General features: G+C 41.2%; 1 protein-coding gene across 1 annotated transcript in view; it reads right to left on the bottom strand.

Moving 5' to 3' along the window:
- Positions 1-3,996: 3,996 nt before the first annotated feature.
- The window catches only part of rai14 (retinoic acid induced 14), a 33,993-nt gene continuing 17,163 nt past the window's right edge, over positions 3,997-20,826 (bottom strand). The window contains exons 3-21 of the mRNA XM_068573554.1: positions 20,136-20,266; positions 18,655-18,743; positions 18,386-18,450; positions 17,816-17,873; positions 17,283-17,353; positions 13,494-13,600; positions 13,107-13,291; positions 12,296-12,321; positions 11,838-11,924; positions 11,331-11,420; positions 10,476-10,613; positions 9,902-10,003; positions 8,361-9,077; positions 7,585-8,057; positions 7,190-7,358; positions 6,929-7,096; positions 6,539-6,709; positions 6,347-6,412; positions 3,997-5,926 (exon numbers count right to left, since the gene is read on the bottom strand). Of these exons, the coding sequence (XP_068429655.1) occupies positions 5,840-5,926; positions 6,347-6,412; positions 6,539-6,709; positions 6,929-7,096; positions 7,190-7,358; positions 7,585-8,057; positions 8,361-9,077; positions 9,902-10,003; positions 10,476-10,613; positions 11,331-11,420; positions 11,838-11,924; positions 12,296-12,321; positions 13,107-13,291; positions 13,494-13,600; positions 17,283-17,353; positions 17,816-17,873; positions 18,386-18,450; positions 18,655-18,743; positions 20,136-20,266 (3,000 nt within the window). The 3' untranslated portion in view covers positions 3,997-5,839. The remainder of the gene's footprint in view (positions 5,927-6,346; positions 6,413-6,538; positions 6,710-6,928; positions 7,097-7,189; positions 7,359-7,584; positions 8,058-8,360; positions 9,078-9,901; positions 10,004-10,475; positions 10,614-11,330; positions 11,421-11,837; positions 11,925-12,295; positions 12,322-13,106; positions 13,292-13,493; positions 13,601-17,282; positions 17,354-17,815; positions 17,874-18,385; positions 18,451-18,654; positions 18,744-20,135; positions 20,267-20,826) is intronic.

Genomic DNA, 20,826 nt, shown 5'->3' with positions numbered 1-20,826 from the left:
AGCAAGACAATGATCTCCGGCGCCTATGGAGCCAGTCCTCATTACCCAACATCAGTGCCTGACCTCACAATCTTGTGAAAAACCTTCCCAGAAAAGTAGAGTGTGTTTAGCAGCATATTGTTAAACAACACCCAAATACCACTACAACACTTACGAATATCCAGCATTCAGATTGGACTTGCACACAGGACCCAAGCGCTGACAGAGAGTATATATAAAAAAAAGGTTTGCAGTGTTACACGTGTTGGTGTGAGCACATGCATGTGCGGTATTCACTATTTCTGTATCATAGTTGGCTGAATGATTCTTGGATCAGATGACTTAAATATCAGCGACGAAATGTGGAAATACTTCATTCAAGAAACGGCAGAAACGACACATCCTGGCTGATACAAGTAGCAGCACTTCAGCAGATAACGCAGAGCTGCTTACCGAGACCGAGCACACGGCCTCTGACGCACATTTGTAAGAACCCATTCAACAATATTTACAAAGCCCGCAAACCTTGATTAGTAGGAAATGCGCTCGAGAAACAATTTGTTTGCAAAGACACGTAAAAGGTTGTAAAAGTGGCAACTTTGCAGCTGAAACAGCACTACTTTATTGCTGCCGTGCTTAATCACTCGCGAGTCATGGTTGTCAAACTGGAAGAGTCACCTCTTCATCAACAGCTTCCTCTTTCCCTCCTCAGCATGTTCCTCTCATGCTTTTGGCATCTCATACAGGTTTGTGCGCCACTTCAGAGGAGTCTCTCAGTGGCAAATTAGTCATCCTTCCAGTGATTCAATATATACACTTGTCCCGCTCTCCTGATCTGTTGCTCTTGACTTCGCCATGCTTTTTTTTCTTGGCCCCAACCTCTTCTCATTTCCCCCCTGAATGGGCTCCTTCAGCCAGGCTTCCTCTTTGCTTTGACCTTGTGTTATTTCTAACATTATCTAAGCGCTCCACTTCATTTCTGAACTCCTTTTCGAGACACAGAATTTATCCCGAATCAATTCCAAATCTTTTTTGCATTAATATCTCATAAGTTGTCTTTCTTTATCCTTTTTGGAAAGTATGGCAGTCACAAAATACCGGGTCTCTGCTCTGGGGTTCCTCAGGGTTCATCTCTGGGTAACGCAAGCGTTTGCTGTTTCTTGGCATTCTTGCTGTCTATGTGTTCTGTATGCTAAATACATCGTCGCCTTTAACTTCACTGCCTTATCATTACAAATGCTCTATTGAAAATTGTAGTCAGGATTAGCAAGTGTTCAAACATTTAAAAAAACAACAACGTCATGACGTATTACAGGAAAATGTCAAATTGCATGCAACATTTTTACAATTCAACAAACAATATTGCTTCAAAGTAGAGCATCAGAGATTCAACTGCAAGGTTTTTTTTCTTCAGTATATCAATTATATTATCATTTCATATGTAGATATACGTTTTCTGACATTTTCCCAGAGCCCACAATAGCCAACAGATTTTTTTTCTTTTGAGGCAAACAAAACCGCCCAAAACACAAAAATAGTTAATTTAAAAAAATTTGTTGATTAGCAAATATTATATAATATTCCTGTTTAGCCAAGCAGAGTTCATCCTGTCACTCACAGACTGGGATGCCTGACAAATATGGGTCCGAGCTGGATTATGATCACAGCACTAGATCTCTCTCTCTCCACTCGCCTGCGCGGCCTGAGGCAGAACGTGTGGGAAAGCAAGATTGACAGGAAGTCAATGTCGTGTAAAGGCAGAGGTGTGTGTGTGTATGTGTTTGTGTGTGTTTGTATGAATGTGTATGGCGTGCATATGCGCATGTGTGTGTTTGCCCAGCGGGCCAAACACAAGGCCAGGGCAGGAAACGAAGTGGTTGTGCCACCGGTTAGAGGAAACAGAACGGCAGATAAATTACTCAGAGTCGGGCTGGCGGGACTTCTGAGAGGAAAAGCTGAGTGGACATTTAGGGAGGACAGAGTGTTGACATGGAAGATGGTGTGCCTAACACAACAGGAAAATAATTTAAAAAAAAATGGATCAGATTTGTTTTTAATTCACCTCGTATTTGAAACTCAAAGTGTATATTTTTGACTGTGAGTCCAGTAGAGGTTAGTAAATGCATGCGCTCGACAACAAGAACAGGATCTGCACATTAGCCCCCATTGTAAAGTATGTAGGCTATATATGGGAAGAAATTAAAGTAAACTCCCCCAAAAATGTGACTCTGTAAGGTTTTGGACGACCACGAGCCACCTGAACAGCTTCCTTTGCATTAATCCTGCACATCTCTATAACTCTACAGGAGAGATAAAGCACTATTATTATAAAATATATTCTTTTATTAGGTATTTGATGGTGGTGACGATGAATCTGTCTAATGCTGCCAAATATCTCATAGGAGGTAGGTTGAGATCTGGTGAATATGAATGCTATATTTAGTGTATTCCTTTTACAATTACTGTCTATTCTAAATGTATACTATTATATATACTATTATATTTGAAAATGTTATCCTCAATTTCAACTTGGACTATGTATGTCCCATTTTCTTCATGTTGATACAGTAAACCTTGTGAATGGGAGGCTCCGTCTCTGATATTGTTGAGCACATGACACTAAATAAGAGATAAACTATCCAATTCTTTTGCAAAGACTGCCATCTAGTGGTCATGTACCACCTGCTCAGTTTTAAGGTGTACATGCACTTCACCAAATGCTTGTCCCACAAAGTTAGATACCTTTGATTTGACTCTACAATGAACGAGGGGACATTGTGGTGCAGTGCAGGATAATTGAGTATCAGCGTCTGTCTTTGTAAGCAAAAGTTTAATGCAACCAAAATTGTGATGGACCCCAACATCTCCACCTGATGTAAAGCACTGGATTATTATTTAAATCTCCTCATCTAGAAGCCAAAGGTCTCGTTGTCTACCTGAGAACTGGTGTTGGGCCTGTGGTCATTGTGTGTTATATTTTAGAAAATATTCAGGAAGAAATAGGTTGTGCGAGCGTTGTGATTTGGGAAAAGTGTGTCTTTTTGTTCTCGACAGAAAGTTGAGTCCGCTGTTTGAAAATATATACAAAAGTAGTTGACCCCTTCCTGATTTTTCTACAGAATTGAATATCATACAAAGACAACCTGAGAAAAGACATAATACAGTTTCTAAATGATAATTTATTGAAGGAAAAAATTAATCCAACGCCTCGTGTGAAAAAGTAATTACCCTCTTAGTTACTCATTCAACCAATGGATCAAAATCAATTGATAACCGGGTTCAATTAAACCTAAAACAGTTATTCATATGCACCTATCCAGCAGTGGGGAGTTAGCTAAAAGGTCTAAACGTGCAGCACACCACAACACAATCAAAAGAAAGACATCGCTCTGGAAAGGGTCACAAAGTCCACCTCTGCATGGCTCAAAAGACACAAAATGAAGGTTGGAGTGACCTCATAAAGAGGTGAAACCAGCTGAGAGGCTGCGGCAGGACATTAAACAGGCGCTTGCATAAAAACCCTCCAATGGAGCTGAATTAAAGCAATTGCGCAGAGAACGCTTTGCCAAAATTCCTCCACAGCGATGTGAAAGAGGTAGAGAAAGAGTTTGGTTGCAGCTGTTGCTGCTTATGGTGGCGCAGCCAGTTAAGTTTCGGGTGGCAATAACTTTGTCACATGGGGTAATAAAAGGTGTTGGATTACTTTGTCCCTTTAACAAATAAAATAATAGTTTTTAAAACAATATGTTGTGTTCATTCAGATGTCTGTGGCTTGTATTCAATGTTTGAAGATCTGAAACAGTCTATGCAAAGATAGAAGAGGTGTGTGTGGCCTTCTGAATCAGATTTGTTAATCTGTGGCTTCATGCGTGACACAATGACACATTTCAACCAGGGTGTGATAAAATGCTATGAAAGGGTTTTACATTAAATGGTTAGCTTTCTCTAACACAAGTTCATTTTCACTTCGTTTTGATATCCAAGCGATGGGAAACATAAAACAGACACACACCGGCACAGGTTCTTGAAAATGTATTAATGTGGGCAACAAAGCATTTGGCAAACAAGTATTTGTTTCATGTCACTTCAAAAACAGCCAAACATAGTTGTTCATTTCTTTTTCCCTTTCTTGTTACAAAACATTTCAGTCAAGGCCTAGAGAGCGAGAGTTACGTGGTTTATGATATTATACATGCTGTGAAATAAAGCAAAAGCTCTACTTAGGGTCTGAGTAATGTCCGGTAAAAAAAAAAAGTTCCTGAGAGAGGAGCGAGGCTGAGAGTTTGTCAGTCATATACAAATCAATGTAATCTGACTGAAGTTTAACAGCGGTAGCATTAAGGTGTGTTCTCAATAGATCTAAACACGGTTCAGAAGAAGCACGATATCTAAGTGCCTATGGCTCTAAGTACAGTACGAAGGCAAAGGAGTGTGACGTGAGAACAGTTCAGAAGCCTCTAAGACCAATGTATTCTGCACAGTGTACATCTGTACCTACTAAGAAAATATGAATACAACTGAAAGATTGAAAACATTCAAACAATCCTGGTAAATGTTAATAAATTAATAAGGAAGCCTGGTGAAATTGGCATGTATGACAATTGAGAATTACTGATTTTTAAAGTCGGTCTCAGTTGAAATGACTGCAGAGCCAGAAGAATATTTTCTGGTTCCAGGCACGGGAAAGCAGACGCGACCATTTTGCTTCCAGCCAACACAGTTTGCATGCTTTTCATATAAGGAAGTGGAAGATTAGACGAGAGAGAGGACTTCTCCTCTTCAGTCAAAGACAAAAAGTATTGAGCCCATACTGTTGTTACGAGGGAAAAGATTGTCTGATTACAGGAGACAATCAGATTCAACCTCTTATATGTAAAATAGGAATAATAATAGGAAAATAGACTAATTCAGGTGTCACTAGACAAAATAGTGCGTTGTTATATTCAAGGAAAATTAATTTTGTTTACACAAAACAAGGCCATCATGAATACAGCTATCAAATGTCTTCAATAAAATACAGTATTTGAGTAAACATGGCATGTAATACAATTTAGTAAAGTATATGTTGTGCTTATATGAAAATAGCAATACAAACGGTATCATGCTTTTTCTTCATAGAAGTGCGGCCCCCCCAAAAAAAACCAAAACATTTCTTTGTGATTTCTGTGCTGGCGTTGAGTCACATGCATTGTTAAGAGGACACACAATGTACGCTGCATTAGGAAAATGTTGACAACCATGAAACCTTTAGACAACAAGTAAAATAATACTAACACCGTTGTATCATAGAACAGATACTACCAGCAGCAGTGCCAAGTGAGTCTTTTATTCCTCGAAGCGCACATTGTAACAAAAAAAACAACCGCATGAAACGCACCGTTTTCCGTGGTCTGATTAGTGCGCACACACACTGTACGTGTATGTTTATATGTCAGAGTACACACACGTTTGCATTATCGCGCTGGTCCGACTGCATGTGAGATAAGGTTACTGCACATTGACAGTGTAGTGTCAACATGCACTTACTGAGATTAAACGCGTCGCTCGAACCATTTGGTTCTCTCGTTCATTTGAATTGTCGATTGGCTGATGTACAAGTATCTTTATGCCGGGCTGCGGTTTCCCAAAAGCACTTTCCATCATAAGATTGATGATATTAGTCGGTCAGAATTACATAAGCAAAGGCAATGAACATGGTTGTAAACCTATTCCTCCGCAACAAATACTCAAGGTTTATCCAGAGGCACCACATGTTGGCCCGGCTTGCATTCATCACAAGCAAAGTGTGCATTCGGACGGGAAGCGGTTCACTTCACTTTCGTCCACAATGTGCTTCCAGGGGAACCGGGCCCAGTGTGTCCTAGCAGGCCTCCTTGGCCTGGCTTGGCATCTTGCACATCATCAGGATCTGCTTCAAGGCTTTCTGGACATCCTCGTCCATCTGACCCTGAGAGCGCACAGCACGAGTTCAGTTAACTCACACAAATGATACACCTTAATTACTAAAGGGATTTAAAAGGCCACCCACATTATATATTTAAAACTTGCGTTGAAACCCATACTTATGCGTTGATTTGTCCATACTTTGAGAGGTCTGCTGCCAAACCAATACAATAGTGGATAACAGGTTTAAGTGGAACTACTTTCTATCACATATACAGTATGCTGTCACACCTTTAAAACTAATTTCTCTGTCTCATCCCAATTCGACGTCTGCACAGGCATTACTTTAATTCTAATTCTAATTAAACAAAAACTATATCCAACTGGTAAGTGAGAAATAACATATTTCCTCATGCTTTTGGTTGTTCCCTATGATGAAAACTTCACTTGCAGGCTTTCAATAAAACCTAAAGGACGGACATACCTGGACAGCGTAGAGGAGGTGCATCCTGTAGACTGACACGATCTCAAGGTGCTGCTTCTTTGACTCCTACGAAGAAATCATCAGGTAAATCCATTTCCACCTTCACATTTAATCATTCAAACTACCGTGCACGCTTTCAAAAACGGTAACTATTGTGTGTTCCATCTCAACAATATGTTGACCGAATCTTACAGCTAGCTGGTACTGAAGTTGTTTGATCTGTTGCTGCGTCGTCTCCAGCTGCTGGCTTAGCTGCTGGTTCTGCTGCTGTCTCTTGGCGGGAGAACCAGAGCTGTACGAGAGCTGTGATAGGCTGTTTAAGGCATCCTTCAGCTTCCCCACTTCCCGCGACAGGTCATCTATCTGATGGGGGGGGGGGGGGACAGAAAACATGCATTTCATGAAACAATGAACTTTGTAGAATCTTTGCGCTTGCAGAAAAACAACAAGGTCCAGATAAGACTCCCAGGTTTGCGTTGATACCTGAAAATACATCACGACTAATCTCTAAAATAGTGTTTCTCACGTACGATGCTGGATGTGTACTGCCATAGTGACAGTGGCAAACAGATTAGCACATACCCTCTTGTTTTTCTCTCTCTCTGAGGCCATGTGGTTCTCCACCAGCTGTTTGAGCTGACACACAGCATCCTGGGCCTCAGCCAGCCTGGTGGTGAGCGTCAGGTTCTCCTTCTCCTTCGACATCATCAGCTCCTGCAGAGTCTCCCGGTCTGCGCAATTATCCCGTGCCTGATGGATGGATAAGAGCGTGGATCGGTATGCTTGAAGAAATACAGGGTATGGAAAAATAATAATCCATCAACGGTTGAAGTCTCTTCTCACCTTCTGCCATGCGTTAGCAGCCTCCAGAGCCATCTCGTCCTGCTTTCTGAGGGCCCCCTGGAGGAGCTGCGTCAGGTGGCTCACCTCGCCCTCCAGCTGCGCTTGAGTCGTCTCGTGCTCAGCGCGGGAGACAGAATCTTCTGGGCTGACATCTTTCTCTGCTGTCAGCCTTTTGTGAAATGGACACAAGCAAGTGGAATGTAAACTAGTTATGGAGTGAAAGGTAACCCATTTTCCTCTGACATGTCACATATATGCAAATACCTAAGAGGTACCTCATAATTGCAAATTGTTAAAATAAATTTACTCATACCACTTCAAAAGCCCCACCGACCACATCAAGCTGTCATCTCAAGTATAAGCAGAAACAAAGTTATCAACCACATGTTCCTTACCTGCTCTGGAGAGCCTCCACCTGCAAGATTTTCTGGTGCAGCTGCTCTTTCAATGTCTCTGACTCGCTTTCCAACTCTTTGATGGCATTTCCAAGGGATGACATCACCTGCGTGTGGTCGGCGAGGGTCACCGAGTTCTCTGCCTGAGCGTCTGCTTCCTGCTTCAGCAGAGAAACCTCTTCTTGAGCAGCCGAGTGCTTCTTCTCCGTCTCGGCCAGCAGCGTCTGCAGCTCCTCCACCTTGCTGTTCAGCACCTGGACCTGCTGCTGTTGTTCTGAGGAGGGAGAAGAGGCTCCACTGCTCTCGGCCAGCTGTTTCTGAGCAGCACTCAGCTGACTTTTGGTCTCACTGAAGGAGTGTGAGAGTTCCAGCAAGCGGCGCTGCAGCCCGGCAATTACCTCGTTCAGCTCAGCCTTCATTTCCTCAAAGTCTTTGGCTGCTGCTTCAACTGGCACTGTGCCCCTCAGAGCCTCCTAAACCACAAGACGGGACAAATTGATGAGGAAAAATGGAAGTGATGTACAGCTAGCAGAATACAAAGAATACTTGGAAGATAGTGGATAGAGGAATCAATGTTGAAGCAATATCATCTGTGGCTTTTCTATACATTCAAAGAGTACTCCACCAATTTAGTGTTGCATTCACAATGGAGAGTTTTTGACTTTTCTTTTTGGCGCATACCCCGAGATCCGTGAACAGACTTTGATGTGTAACATCGTTGGAGTTCCCCTTTCAGTCGTACAGAAGTTCAGAGAGAGAAAGAGGCCCATATTCACCTGGAGCATCCTAATCTCCTCTTGTGCCTCCTTGTTCAGCTCCTCAATCTGTGCAGTCCTCTGTTCTTTCTCCTTGACGCTCCATCTTTCCTCCTCCACCCTCGTCAGGGCCTCCTCCAGCTGCCTGATGCGTCGAGCTGCGTTCTCCTGCTCGGATCCCGATTGGACGAGCAGGGCCCTCAGCTGTTTCACCTCATGTTCAAGCGTGGATGAAGTACTCCTCTGGACTTCCTGTTTCTCCACGAGCTCACCTCCTCCCCTTCCCATCTGCACCCTCAAATCCTCCACCTCCTCCACAGCGTGGTGGTATCTCTCTTGAGCGTCTGTCAGCTTTGCCTGAAGCTCTGCGAGACTCTCCATCAGCTCTTCCTCTCTTCCCTTCTCCCTCACGCTCTCATCCTCTTCTCTTTCCCTGCCTCGCTCAGGTTTCAGCTGGGCATGAAGCGAGCGGTTTTCCTTCCTCGTTTCCAGCAGTTTTACTTGAACGCTCTCGAGCGCCTGTCTCAACAGTATGATCTCCTCTTTGCTCCCTCCTCTCCCGCCGTCACTCTCTTCTTCCCCTCGTCCGACTGAAACGCCGCCTGAACCGTCTTCCCTTTCCACGTGTGGTAGAGAATCAAACTCATCCTGAGTGGAGTGGAAGGAGGAGTTGGAAGCCATGCTGTCCGGACGGCTGTCGTCCTTCAGGTCGTCGCTTAATTGGAGGGATGGATGTTTCTGTGAGGTGGGGGATTTTTAAAAAAAAAAAGTAAATCTCACAATTAAAGCACAGCATGATTTAAAGTGTTGTGCCTGTCATTACGTAGAGAGGGGCCAAGACCAAGAAAAGCAGAAAATGATCACATTCAGTTTGGCATTTTGGCTCAAATTGATAGTTTTAATGAGGTCTGTTTTGTGAGACAGACAGATTTTTATTGAGGGTATTCAATTTCCTAATATGCACCCAAGTGTTTGATTTTATTCATCTTTTTTTTAAGAAGTTTTGTATTAATTCATTGATTGACAGAACATGGCTGCAACTGTTTTCATTTTGTCATCTATGATAGTAAACACAACATGTTTTGATTTTACACTGACTGTTGCATAGAACAAGCGAATCAATGAATCACTTTGGGTTGTGGGAAATGTTTTCTTGTCTGACATTTTATAGGTGATCTATCTTTTAAACGTCTATTATAATTGTCTCCCCCATCACTTACATAAAGCATGAGAAGATCTCTTCAAAGCCATTGTGGACAAGAGGGATGACCAATAAGAGTTGAAATGTGAGTATTGTTTGAAGTGAGACAGAGTTAAATAAATATGTGAATACATTTTTTTTGTGCTTCTATTTTTTTCTCTTAAAATCTTACTTTTATGTATTCTTTTAATTAGCTCTTGCTATTTTTTTTAATAACTACATTATTTTACACTGCGTTGTTATATCCAAATAAACCAGAACTTTAAAAAGTATTGTGTGAATGTTTTGCTCTAGTTTAGGTTCGTATATACAGTGTTACCTTGACTATGTCCATTCAGTGGTTAACTCATGAGCTACATACCTTGTGTTTGCTCGCAAGTTGCTGATTCTCCAAAGTTAGAGCCGTAATCTTGGTTTGCAGAGCAGAAACCAGAGCTGCAGATGCTGTAAAACTGTGCTCGACCTGTCAACACATACGTTCGCATGCAGAGGCACACGCAGAGACAGAAAAGCAACGTTAAGGACCACTAGCGACCGACTGGAAAACAAAAACGAGTTTTGACACGTCTGAAGCTTAGGTTAGACCTCCTTCAAGAATGCCCAAGGTGAAAAGGTTCAGCAGTACACAGCTGTCTGTTGTCAGAGTATAGAATTACACTCACAAAAGCAATGTTGATTCAAGATTTTAACAACCAGAAATGCTTGTAGTGGAGAGAAAAAAAGCTACCAATGTATCAATATAGCCACCATGTAAAATATACATTTGACCTAAAGTTCTCTTAATCAAAATACATTTTAGTTGGATTGGGTAGAAGATTCATCGACAATATGTTCACCAATCATGATCTGCAGCGCATGTGCTCTACTTTTCAAACTAAAAGTCTGACATAATTTACTTCTAAGCTGTTCAAATCTGCTGTCTGTAATATAGTCACCTTAGTTTCCATTTCGGGACCCGTCGCCGTCTGCTCCACCGACTGCTTCAGGTCCTCGATTGTATCCAGCAACATGCTTCTCTCCTCATGGAGCTTTTCAACCTCCTCTCTCAGAGTCGTTCCTTTAACCTCATCCTCCTTTGAAATGAGGAAAGAGGAGGAGTAGCGGGGAAGAAGAGTGGGAGGAGAGAGGAGAAAAAGATGGTTGAGGAAAGAGAGTAAAGGTGCGAGAAGGAGGAGGAGGGAAAAGGGTATGAAGGTTAAAGGCAAGAATTTAGCTAATGGCACTTGAGATTTTACTGTAATATAAATCACAAGATACGTATCAACAAAATGTCTCCCTCTGGAGTTCGAGGAGTGTTGCATATTTGTCATTCCTGAAAACATCTTTGCATGTTTTCAATCAACATTGACACTTGACCTTTTTATTTACCTAATATTGATATATCTTTAGGGTTTGAGAGTGGTTAGCTCTTATGTTGTCAGAGTCTCTTCTTGAACTATATTGAGATTTAACCAAATCATAAATTTATCACACCTTATCATTGATTGAAGCCTTTTTAATTTATTTTTTTTAACCTATAAGTGGTAAAACGCAGATTTTTTTCCGATGGATTCTGTGAGTTTCCTTATTCTTATTATATTACCACTTCAATGGATTTTTCTTCAAGTTAAGGGCTTATAGGATATTTTTGTAACCATCTAAAAACATATAATTATTTTATTAAATACGACTTACGCACTAAATAAACCATGTTGTTGATTAAACAACAGTTTATGGAATAAAGTCTGCCATGCTTCTGATTGTGCTTATTATAAGAGTTATGTTGACTGTTATTATGCGGTTTATTTTACCCTGAAGTTGAATCTTTTTGGAGTGTCACTTTTGTTGGATCCAGGAGTCCCAGCAGAGATGAGGACTGACGGAGAAGAGGGTCCAGAGCTCTGAAGATTGGGTGAAGAAGATTAGTTTTTCTCATAAAACATTGTTTGCAGGATTCAAATGTCAAAATGTGGTCTTGAGCAGCTTTAAAAAAATAAAAAAATAAAGTGTAATGTGTTTGTTGGAAGGCAGATTAGTATATAAAATGAAATGAACACACTAATTACATGAAATAAAAACATTGTTATCCTTTGGCAAAGCATCAACTAATGTGAGACTGACTGACGCAGAGAACAGTAACATAACAGATACTATGATGTAGGAGTCGGCCTGTCACGATAACTCATTTGTTGGATGATACATTGTCCCAGAAATAAATGAAGGACTACTTCTTTGATGAATATACTGCAGACATGCAATAATATAAAGCGTGGCATACTGATGCAAGCAGATAGATACAAAGAGAGACATGCTTTTACCTGCAGTGGGCTATTAGGAGGTGGAGGTGCTTTTCGTTTTTTTGGGGTTGTGATCCGTTCATCACTTAGTTTAGCTACTTGATCATGCTGAGGAGCCAGCAGAGAGACGAGAGAAGAAAGGCGAAGGAAAGAGAGAGAAAGGAGGGATTGAGTGCTGGTTAGTAAGAGGAGAGCTACAGTAAAACCTCGGTTTTGTTTTCCCAAAATAGCAAGTAAGAAGTCTAGAAGCTGAATTTGATATCAACACATGAGAAAAGCTACAAACTAAACTACAATTTGATCATGAAACTGAAATTTGGCTTCTGTTCTTTTTCACTATGAATCACGTTATAGTACTAAAACCTAATTTAGACAATTAATAATTGATGTTTGTTTTAAATTCAGATGTTTTAGTAAGTGCAATTGCCTGTTTGTGAGGGCCTCGAAAGAAAAGTCAATTTTTTTTTATTGTGTGTTACCTGAGGACTTCTCGGAGACTTCGAATCTGTTAAAAAAAAAAGAAAAAAAAAGGAACATAAAAAATGTGCAGAATATATTTTGATACTTTACAATGTTTTACTACATGTGACATTACAATGTTTTACTACATGTGACATTGCTTTCATAGAGAGAAGTTTACACCAAGCATATAAAAGAGAGCGCCTCCAGGTGGCAGTGTTGACTTTAAAACCAGCGCCGCACACAGCTCTGCCACCCAGAGGTGGTGCATTTTTGTGCATGTTTGTGTATTGGGAGAAAACAGCTGGTCCACACAAGATCAAGTTTCAAGAAAATAACTTAAGTCAATGCAACATACTCAACGGTTCTCTGTACAATATTCAGAGCATTAATATAGCATCAAAAGAATATTTGCTTTGTAAAGCTGCAATGGAGTAATGTCTAGAAGTCCCTCTCCCTCTGTGTGTTGTAACTCAAGCTTACTTGTACTTCGCTTACGTAGCCGGGCCGACTGTATGTGTCTTTATGCACAGAAGCGCATGTGAGTATTGTCCTGGAAGTGTTGTGCACAACCTCTGGTTCCCCTTGAGGTAAACAATGTTATGTCAGCACTGTCGCCCTAGTTTGCCCTGCGAGAACCGCTAGCTGTGAGCCACAGGCTCCCTTTTGACAAGCTAAGAGTCGTGTGGTGGCACGAGATATGCTCTGAGTGTCATATGTAGCACCTTAGTAAGTTACATAAGGCAAAAAAGAAGGATCACAATAAAGTAATACACATTAATATTTGTGTCTGCTGCCTCAACGCCCACACAGCGAGTGTGTGACTCTTACCAGCGGCCTGTAGTCTGTTTAGGGCGGCATTGAGTGCAGTTTTGACCTCAGAGTTTTCCAGAAGCTTGGTGTAGTGCACGACATCATGGCCCTGTGAATCTACAGCCGACAGATCTGCCCCTCGCTGAACCAAGACTTCGACAATTGAACCGGCGTTTGACTCGCTAGCCAGCATCAAGGCTGTCCTGCAACACAGAACAGAACACATATTGATTACCAACGCAGCATCTATAGCCATCGTCCAAAATGAGGCTTTGAAGTGCTCATTTTACACCACTCTCAGTATCAAGCTGCTTATTTAGTGAAGGGCAGCTGCAGTTAACTCCCATGCACGAGTGTCTGGACCGGCATTTCAGAGTTTTTAGTGTGTCTTGACTTTGCTTGTACCTGCCACTGTTGTCAGAAGTGTTGATTTCAGCACCGCAGTCCAGCAGAGTGCTGCACACCTCAGCATGAGCGTGTTTGGCTGACAGCAGCAAAGGGGTGAGCCCGTCCTTCGGAACAAACAGACATACACATTAGAAATGACTGAAAGCTTCCCAATGGAGGGACAACAAACCAGCATAACACACACCTACATGACTTGTCTCTTGTGACATCAGGACATGGGCCTCGACATGAAGTATGTCAAGCGTTTGTGGGGTGAGAGAAATCTCAGATCCATGTGAAAAAGGAGTGGATGTCTCTCAAATGAATTTCGCAGCGGATAAACCGAAAGCCAAAAGTTGTTCCACTTTCTGAAGAGTCTTAGATTTTTTGGAAATTATGGATTTGCAGTTCTAAATGAGGGTGCTGACTCAGTAGAGTTTATTACCCTCGGTTGGGAAACTGAGGCGGTACGTTATGCAACGCAATCCCATATTTTTCATCAGGACTGACAGATCCTAACCCCAAGCATGGCATTTAACCTAACCTTAGCCATCTATGACCTAAATCTAACCAAAACATGTGATTGGCTGGGCTCGTGGAGGGCGGCGTACAGCCTGGAAGGAGCTGCTGCCACATCATCTTCACAAAGATAACTTCAGAACTCAATATTTAACTGTATAAATAGACATTCCCACAGTTCATTTATAAGAAATAAAAAGGGGGGGGGGAAAAGATCTGAAGTCCATGTCCAAGAGAGCAAAAGCCTGTCAAGAAACAGAAAAGTGTGTCAGCGTAGCTTTGTGTTTTATATTACAAGGCTGCTGCTCCGACACACCGCAGAGAACAAAACTATGTTGTGGGTTCCTCTGAGCTCTGCTGAAGACTTTAGCAGCCCCGTGTCTGCTCTGCCCGGTCTGCGTTTCTACTGAACAGTTTCTTTTTGTGAATCTAAAACACAGAAATCTGTTTTTCACCGCAGGGTAATAGGTTCCGTGTCTGTGTGGATGAAAGTGAGAACGCAGGTGTATAAATGTTTGTCTGCGCTACAACTTGTTGCCGTCTTGTCAGTTCGAACAGGCAGCAGACCAAATAAGGGCAACAAGGTAAAGACTCTGTTGAGCTGACGTAATGTGATCATTTAAGAGGCCTGTCAATCAAAGAAAAGGCCCACAAACATGCCCCTGTAAGCTTAATACCCACCTTCATAATAAAATATACCCTCTGTGGTGAAGGCTACTTGATTAGGACACAGCTGCATGTATTTGTACAGCCTTGTGAATTAATATTTTATAAGTACAACATGTGACGGACTACTTTTTTTTTTTAATACCACACGTGAAAAATGACACTCAAGTGGAAATGAAAGTGTCCGTTGTGCTAGCTCTATCCTTTTATGCGCTGCTAAATGGAGTAAGCTGAGGGATACTGTAACCAGCCTTCTTAGCATGCGACTCTGTAACGAGAAGCAACGTCTATTTGTGACCCGTCCTCATGTTGCTCATGTCCGTGAGCCATTGAAACTAAAAGTAAATTAGATTCATTTCAATAATTACAAAGGCTTGAAGCAAGAAGGACACCCATAAAAAAACTAACGATTAGGAAATAAATGTATAATGATGATAATTTTGTGTGGCAGAATAATTTTGTTACCGTCCTGTCTCGCACAAGTCAGCACAGGTTTCTCTGCTCGGTTAGGACTCATTGCTAAAAGCTCCATCTGAAGACCGTAAACTTGTATTTTATCACCGGCGAATGAAATAAATCACTCACCAAACTACTCCCTAGTATGTGGATGTCCACATGCGACCCCGTCATGTTGTGATGTAGAAGTCTTGAAGCTATGATTCACAATGTGACTACAGCTGCACTGCAAACTGTTATTAACACAAACAAGGACACCAACTCCCACTGAGCTTTACTTTTATCAGGATGTTCTCTCTGAGCTTCATGACAAACTGCTGAACTCGCATGACCGCCGACATGTTAGTTAGTGCACGACTTGCCTGTGTCATCACATATTCATTTCGGTCATATTTATTCATAACTCTCTTAGAGCTAGAACGATATAGTCCAGGGCAACACATTGGCCAACGTTACCTTACTGCAGATACATTGAACATAAATTACTATTGGTAGACATATCTTCATGGTATCAGCCATAAACATAAAGTATTGTTCGGACTATACTCTGTATGTCTTTAGCTACATAACTCATGTTCCTTTTGTAGTCTTCCAAGATTCTTTGACCCACTCAAACCAAACACATCGATGCCAAACCATTGCCAGGCCACGTCTGTGAATTGTGTCACGGCCGACTTTCTTTTAAGTAAGAGAAAAATATACTTCTTTCCAATTGAAAAACATAAGGAAGCATTTACACCACACTGTCTCCGAACAGAATTTAAGTTTACATTTACTTGATTTCCTATAAACATTCTTTGTCCGAGGCTTGTGAGCAGACCTGGCAGACGTTCCTCCGTTTCTTCCGATATCGCGCTATCGTGTGTTTATTCAAGTCAAATATAGATCAGGTACAGGCATGTGTTACAGCCGTGACGTGTGCCTGAAGCGAGCTGGCATGTTCTGCTCAGCAATATGTTCCAGACCACTCTGTGGTTCTTCGTCTCCATGTCCGCTAACAGCAAACAGAGCTGCTCGCATACATATTTGCAGATGTTTATGGCTGGAGAAAGGACTGATCAGATTGTGTCCTCTTGTCATCGGGAAACTTGCAGTTACAAAACATGGTTTGTTGTCTGCGTCAGTAATCATAAATATATACGCTTTGGAGACACATTTGGAGTGAAATGCTTCATTTGAACTTGCAGGTTTCCTAATGGGACGGACAATGCAGCATTTTGCTCAACAAGTTTTGCATTAGGAAGACATATTTAAAGACCACATGTAAAAGGTCACAGAGAACCTAAAAAGTATTGCTGCTCTAATTATAACTTTTCGTAAACATTAAACTTTAAAACCCTTACAGCCCGGGGTACAAAGTGGGAGCTTAAACAATGTTTAAAATCCGCTTGTCTAAGGCTTTACAAGCATGAGGAGGAAATGCATGGAGATTTTAATGAGGAATAAACATAACATCTTCTAGTCGGCGAAGAGACCACTCTGAGTGTGTTTATCTCCTCAGGCCAGCTTGGCATGATAATAAAAAAGAGAAATAAATGGACAACACATTCTCCTCTCCATTTCTTTTCTCTCTTTTTCTATTACACACACACACACACAAGATATCACACTCACACACCCCAGTTGGGTAAAAACCACAGGCATGGAGCGTCACTGCAATGGAGACCACATGTCTGCGGCCGGAGAGTTACCAAAGTACACTGACCCCCAAGATCACAGACATCCACACATCCATACATGCACATACAATGTACATTAATCAATCATTAAACAGAGAAGGAAAAACAGGAGGAAATGTCAGCTAATGAGGATCCTTTATATTATAATATAGATATTATAGCAACAGCTGAAACCAATTCAAAACATGATTGTTTTACGTCTCTTGACACATTAATAAGTGCATAAAAGGATGCACACCAAACTGTGCTGAGGGAGAGAAGATATTGGAAAAATACATGTACTTATGTGTTATTAATATTACAGGACTAATACACCTGATCAGCCTTTCGAGAGCAAATCCCTCTCTGGAAATAACACAGTAGAAAATTATATGAATGACACTAAATGGAGCAATTCTGTGGTTGTCATCCTGAGCCCCTCACTACCCTGCCAGGAAAATAAAGTCTGAGAAAGAAGTAAAGTAGGAATAATAATTTAAGTACATACGGCATCTTTCAAGTTGATGGGACTTTTCAGTTCACACAGCAGTTGGACTGTCTGGATGTTCCCACTGGCAGCTGAAGATTACACAAAGTCAGAAAGGAAGTCATGGAGTTGATCATAAAAAAAAGAAGACAAGGTCAGAGATAGCAGTGTGGTCGAGATTTAGTTTAAGGAGAAATGCATCTCATCTGCTTCCTGCTCTCATTTCCAAAAGACTAAAACGTGATAGTTGATGGTAGTTGTGCTGTTGCACACACACAACACTTGTAAAAGTGGCAGCTTCATGGAAACATTATGACACGTGTGAGACTCTTCCCATCCCTAACACACCGTTTGAATAAAAACCTGCACGAGTATTATGGGAACTTTTGACACATTTAATCACTTACTTCCATATATGGTAGCAAATTTCATCCCAATTAAATCAGAGCTTTAAGTTAATCTCACAAGATATTTTCCCACGTCCTTGTCGCAGCAGACTAATCTTCGATAAAAGCACTTCTGTTTGATTAACCCTCGGGAACTGAGACACTTACCAGCGTGATGCAGAGCAGCCTTTCCTGAGCTGTCCACAGCGTCGATGGGACATTTACTCTTGAGGGGAAACAGAGATCGTTAGACGGGTACACAATGTTGCACATTATTAAATGCATTTAAATACACTTCTCCGTGTCAGCCGTCTGTGAGATGCAAGACATTTTAATTTGGCTGTTTCTTTTTTTCCTCCTGATTTGGTGAATTCTCACATTTCCCTCAATGACTTTAACATTAAATCTGTCCGAGTAATTCCCAAAACTCAAAAGTTATCTCATCCTGCTGAGTTCGCTGTGATTTAAAAACACAACAGAATAGTGAGACTATTCAGGGTGTAGGTTTCCTTTGGTTCAAGCTTCTGCTTTCACACATTCCTTATTGGCTACACAACATAACGCATCCAGGAAGAAGTCCTGCAGGGTGACAAGACACTCAATATGTACTCAATACTAAATATGTGTTCCATATTTATTGCACTTTTTGTTGTTCAACAAATCTTGAAAACATTTCCCTGAACCTAAAATACTGTACAGCCAATATATTAAACAAAAAAACTGAATATCGTGCCTCACCTGAATGAGCTTTTTGCAGCACTCTGTGTGATTGTTTTTGGCCGCCAGGTGTAACGGATTGAAACCTTTATAGAAATCAAGAAAGGCCGTAGTTAAGAACGTCAGTAGGCCAAAGACCTTTGTGACAAGTTGGATAAAATGAAAATGACCTCAAGAAAGCATCTTAAACAACATCATACTTATATATTTAGAGGATTTATTAAAGAAATCATTACATTTGTCAACCCCCCATATGTTCTATCAACACTGTATACAACTACAGTACCTACCTGCAGCATCAGTGATCGACAGGTCAGCTCCGTGGGCCAGGATGACAGATAGACAGTCTGTCTGTCCTCGTGCAGCCGCCACATGAAGACTAAAGACAAACCCAGAGAAAAGATCAACTTCAAATCAGAACAGCAGAGACGGTTGTACAACAACCTTTTCACATATTTGAAAGCTTTCAGAGTAACATTAAACATCTCATGATGTGGGAAACCCAACTTGAAAATGTCTTCCTTGCAAAAAGTGTGGCATCAACATGCTCATACAGCAGACTGTAAAACCACAACTCTTTATTCTTACGCCTTATTGTCAGTTTGTGCTTTTTGTGTGCAGGAGGCAATCAATACAACCCGTTTCCAGCTCGGCGAGCAGAATGAAGAAAAAAAACACTACACATGCACAGCATTCCCTTGGTGTTCGCGTGTACTTGTTACACACACACACACACACATACTCTTACACACTCGCACAACAATACTGTAGACTTTATGCATCCTGAAAAGATTGGAGCAAAAGATCCCAAACTACCACATTTATCGTGATTTACAAAAGCTGTGAGGATGCATGAGACACACACACACACACACACACACAAAAGAGCAATGATGTGAAATATTGATGAAGCAAAAAACCTGCGTGTTTGTTTCGGCATGTGAGAATCTGCTCGTTCGTTTCTCCTTGCATTTGTTCCTGTGTTTTGGTGTTCCTGGCTTTGCGTGAGCCACTCAACACATTGAGGTCAGCGGGTGTTGCGTTTCAGAAAAAGAAAGGAGGTCAAATATTAACACTGAGCCCCTGTGTTATCAACAATCTTTACTGGTGAGGCAACGGGCGTCACGGGCCTCTGCAGAAAGGAGCTGGCTCTAAAAAAACCCTGAATGTCCGGGAGGCAGAATGAATGGTTTAAAATGTCGACCTTTCAGGAACTACGAAAAACAGATGTATTTTTAACTTGGCCATTCATTTTTAACAACGTGCTGTGGAGCGGTAGAGTAGTTACATGAGCCCAAGACTTGAGATTTTAAGCATTTGCTGCTACCAAAAGAAACTCTAAAAACATAAAAAAAGAAAACACAGAAAAGCACCAAGACTGGATAATGTTTGCCTCAAATACCAATTTTACTTGACCACATTCACACACTGTCTTATCACATATGTGTTAATAAAGCATGAGCCAAGTCCCAGATTGTGCCTGAAAACTTACACAGTTGTTTACTTGTTGTCAGATATTACGAAACCAGGCTGCAAACTGGAGAGACTGCTCTTTTAATTCCACACAGATTGTTGGTTTGTATCCTCGTCAGTGAAGCAGATGTCAATAAAAAAAAAGTGCTTTTCGTTTTTGATTGCGGCCGCATTCCCTAGCGTCCTACAAAAGCCACGGCAGACTATTGTCTCTGTGCTAAAAAGTTAATGTCCTTGATTGCTACATCTGTGCTACATTTTGTTTTATCCTTTTGGAGACAATAGTGAGAATGCTTACGCTGATTTGCCCTCGCCGTCCAGTTTTACAGCGCTGGCACCTTTCTTGGCAAGAAGTGATGCCACCTTCTCCGCCTCGCCATGCTCCACCGCGGCAAGCAGGCGCTCGTCGTTTTTGTTCCACTCATTGACCTAAAAAAGGGAGACACAAAGCATCATTAGCGTCAAGACATCACTGTGATGTATGCAGGGTTTTTAATTCTAAGAACGAATGAGACAGCCATACATGTTATATAGAATATTATTAATGTATAACCTTCCCCAGAATGATGCATCGTCAGACATTAACACATTTCCCTCTGCAACCAAAATGCCTGAGATGTCTTTAATGTGAGTAATGTTTCTCACAGGAAGAGAAAGTTGTTTTTCCTAAATAGAAAATTTGTCTCCATATATGAGAGCATATGCACACACATAACATCCAGTGTAGGACACGTTCACTGACACACACATACACAAACCCCATATTTGTATCACTGACTGACACACAAAAATAATAACAACAACATACATTATTAAAACATGATTCCAATAACCATGTAAAAAGGACAATGGATGCAAATTATAAACCAACAACAATCAGAAATGTCAAAATAGTAAAGAAGTAGCTGCTCGATTTAATGAAGTGTTGTTACAAAAAGAGCATGTTGTAAATGAATTAGTTTGCTTAACTTGATAACAGGGTAAAGGCG

Source organism: Clinocottus analis, unplaced genomic scaffold, assembly GCF_023055335.1.
Source record: "Clinocottus analis isolate CAN_PGR_092001 unplaced genomic scaffold, fCliAna1.0.p SCAF_13, whole genome shotgun sequence".
Taxonomy (NCBI): domain Eukaryota; kingdom Metazoa; phylum Chordata; class Actinopteri; order Perciformes; family Cottidae; genus Clinocottus; species Clinocottus analis.
This window is presented reverse-complemented; position numbering and strand designations above follow the sequence as displayed.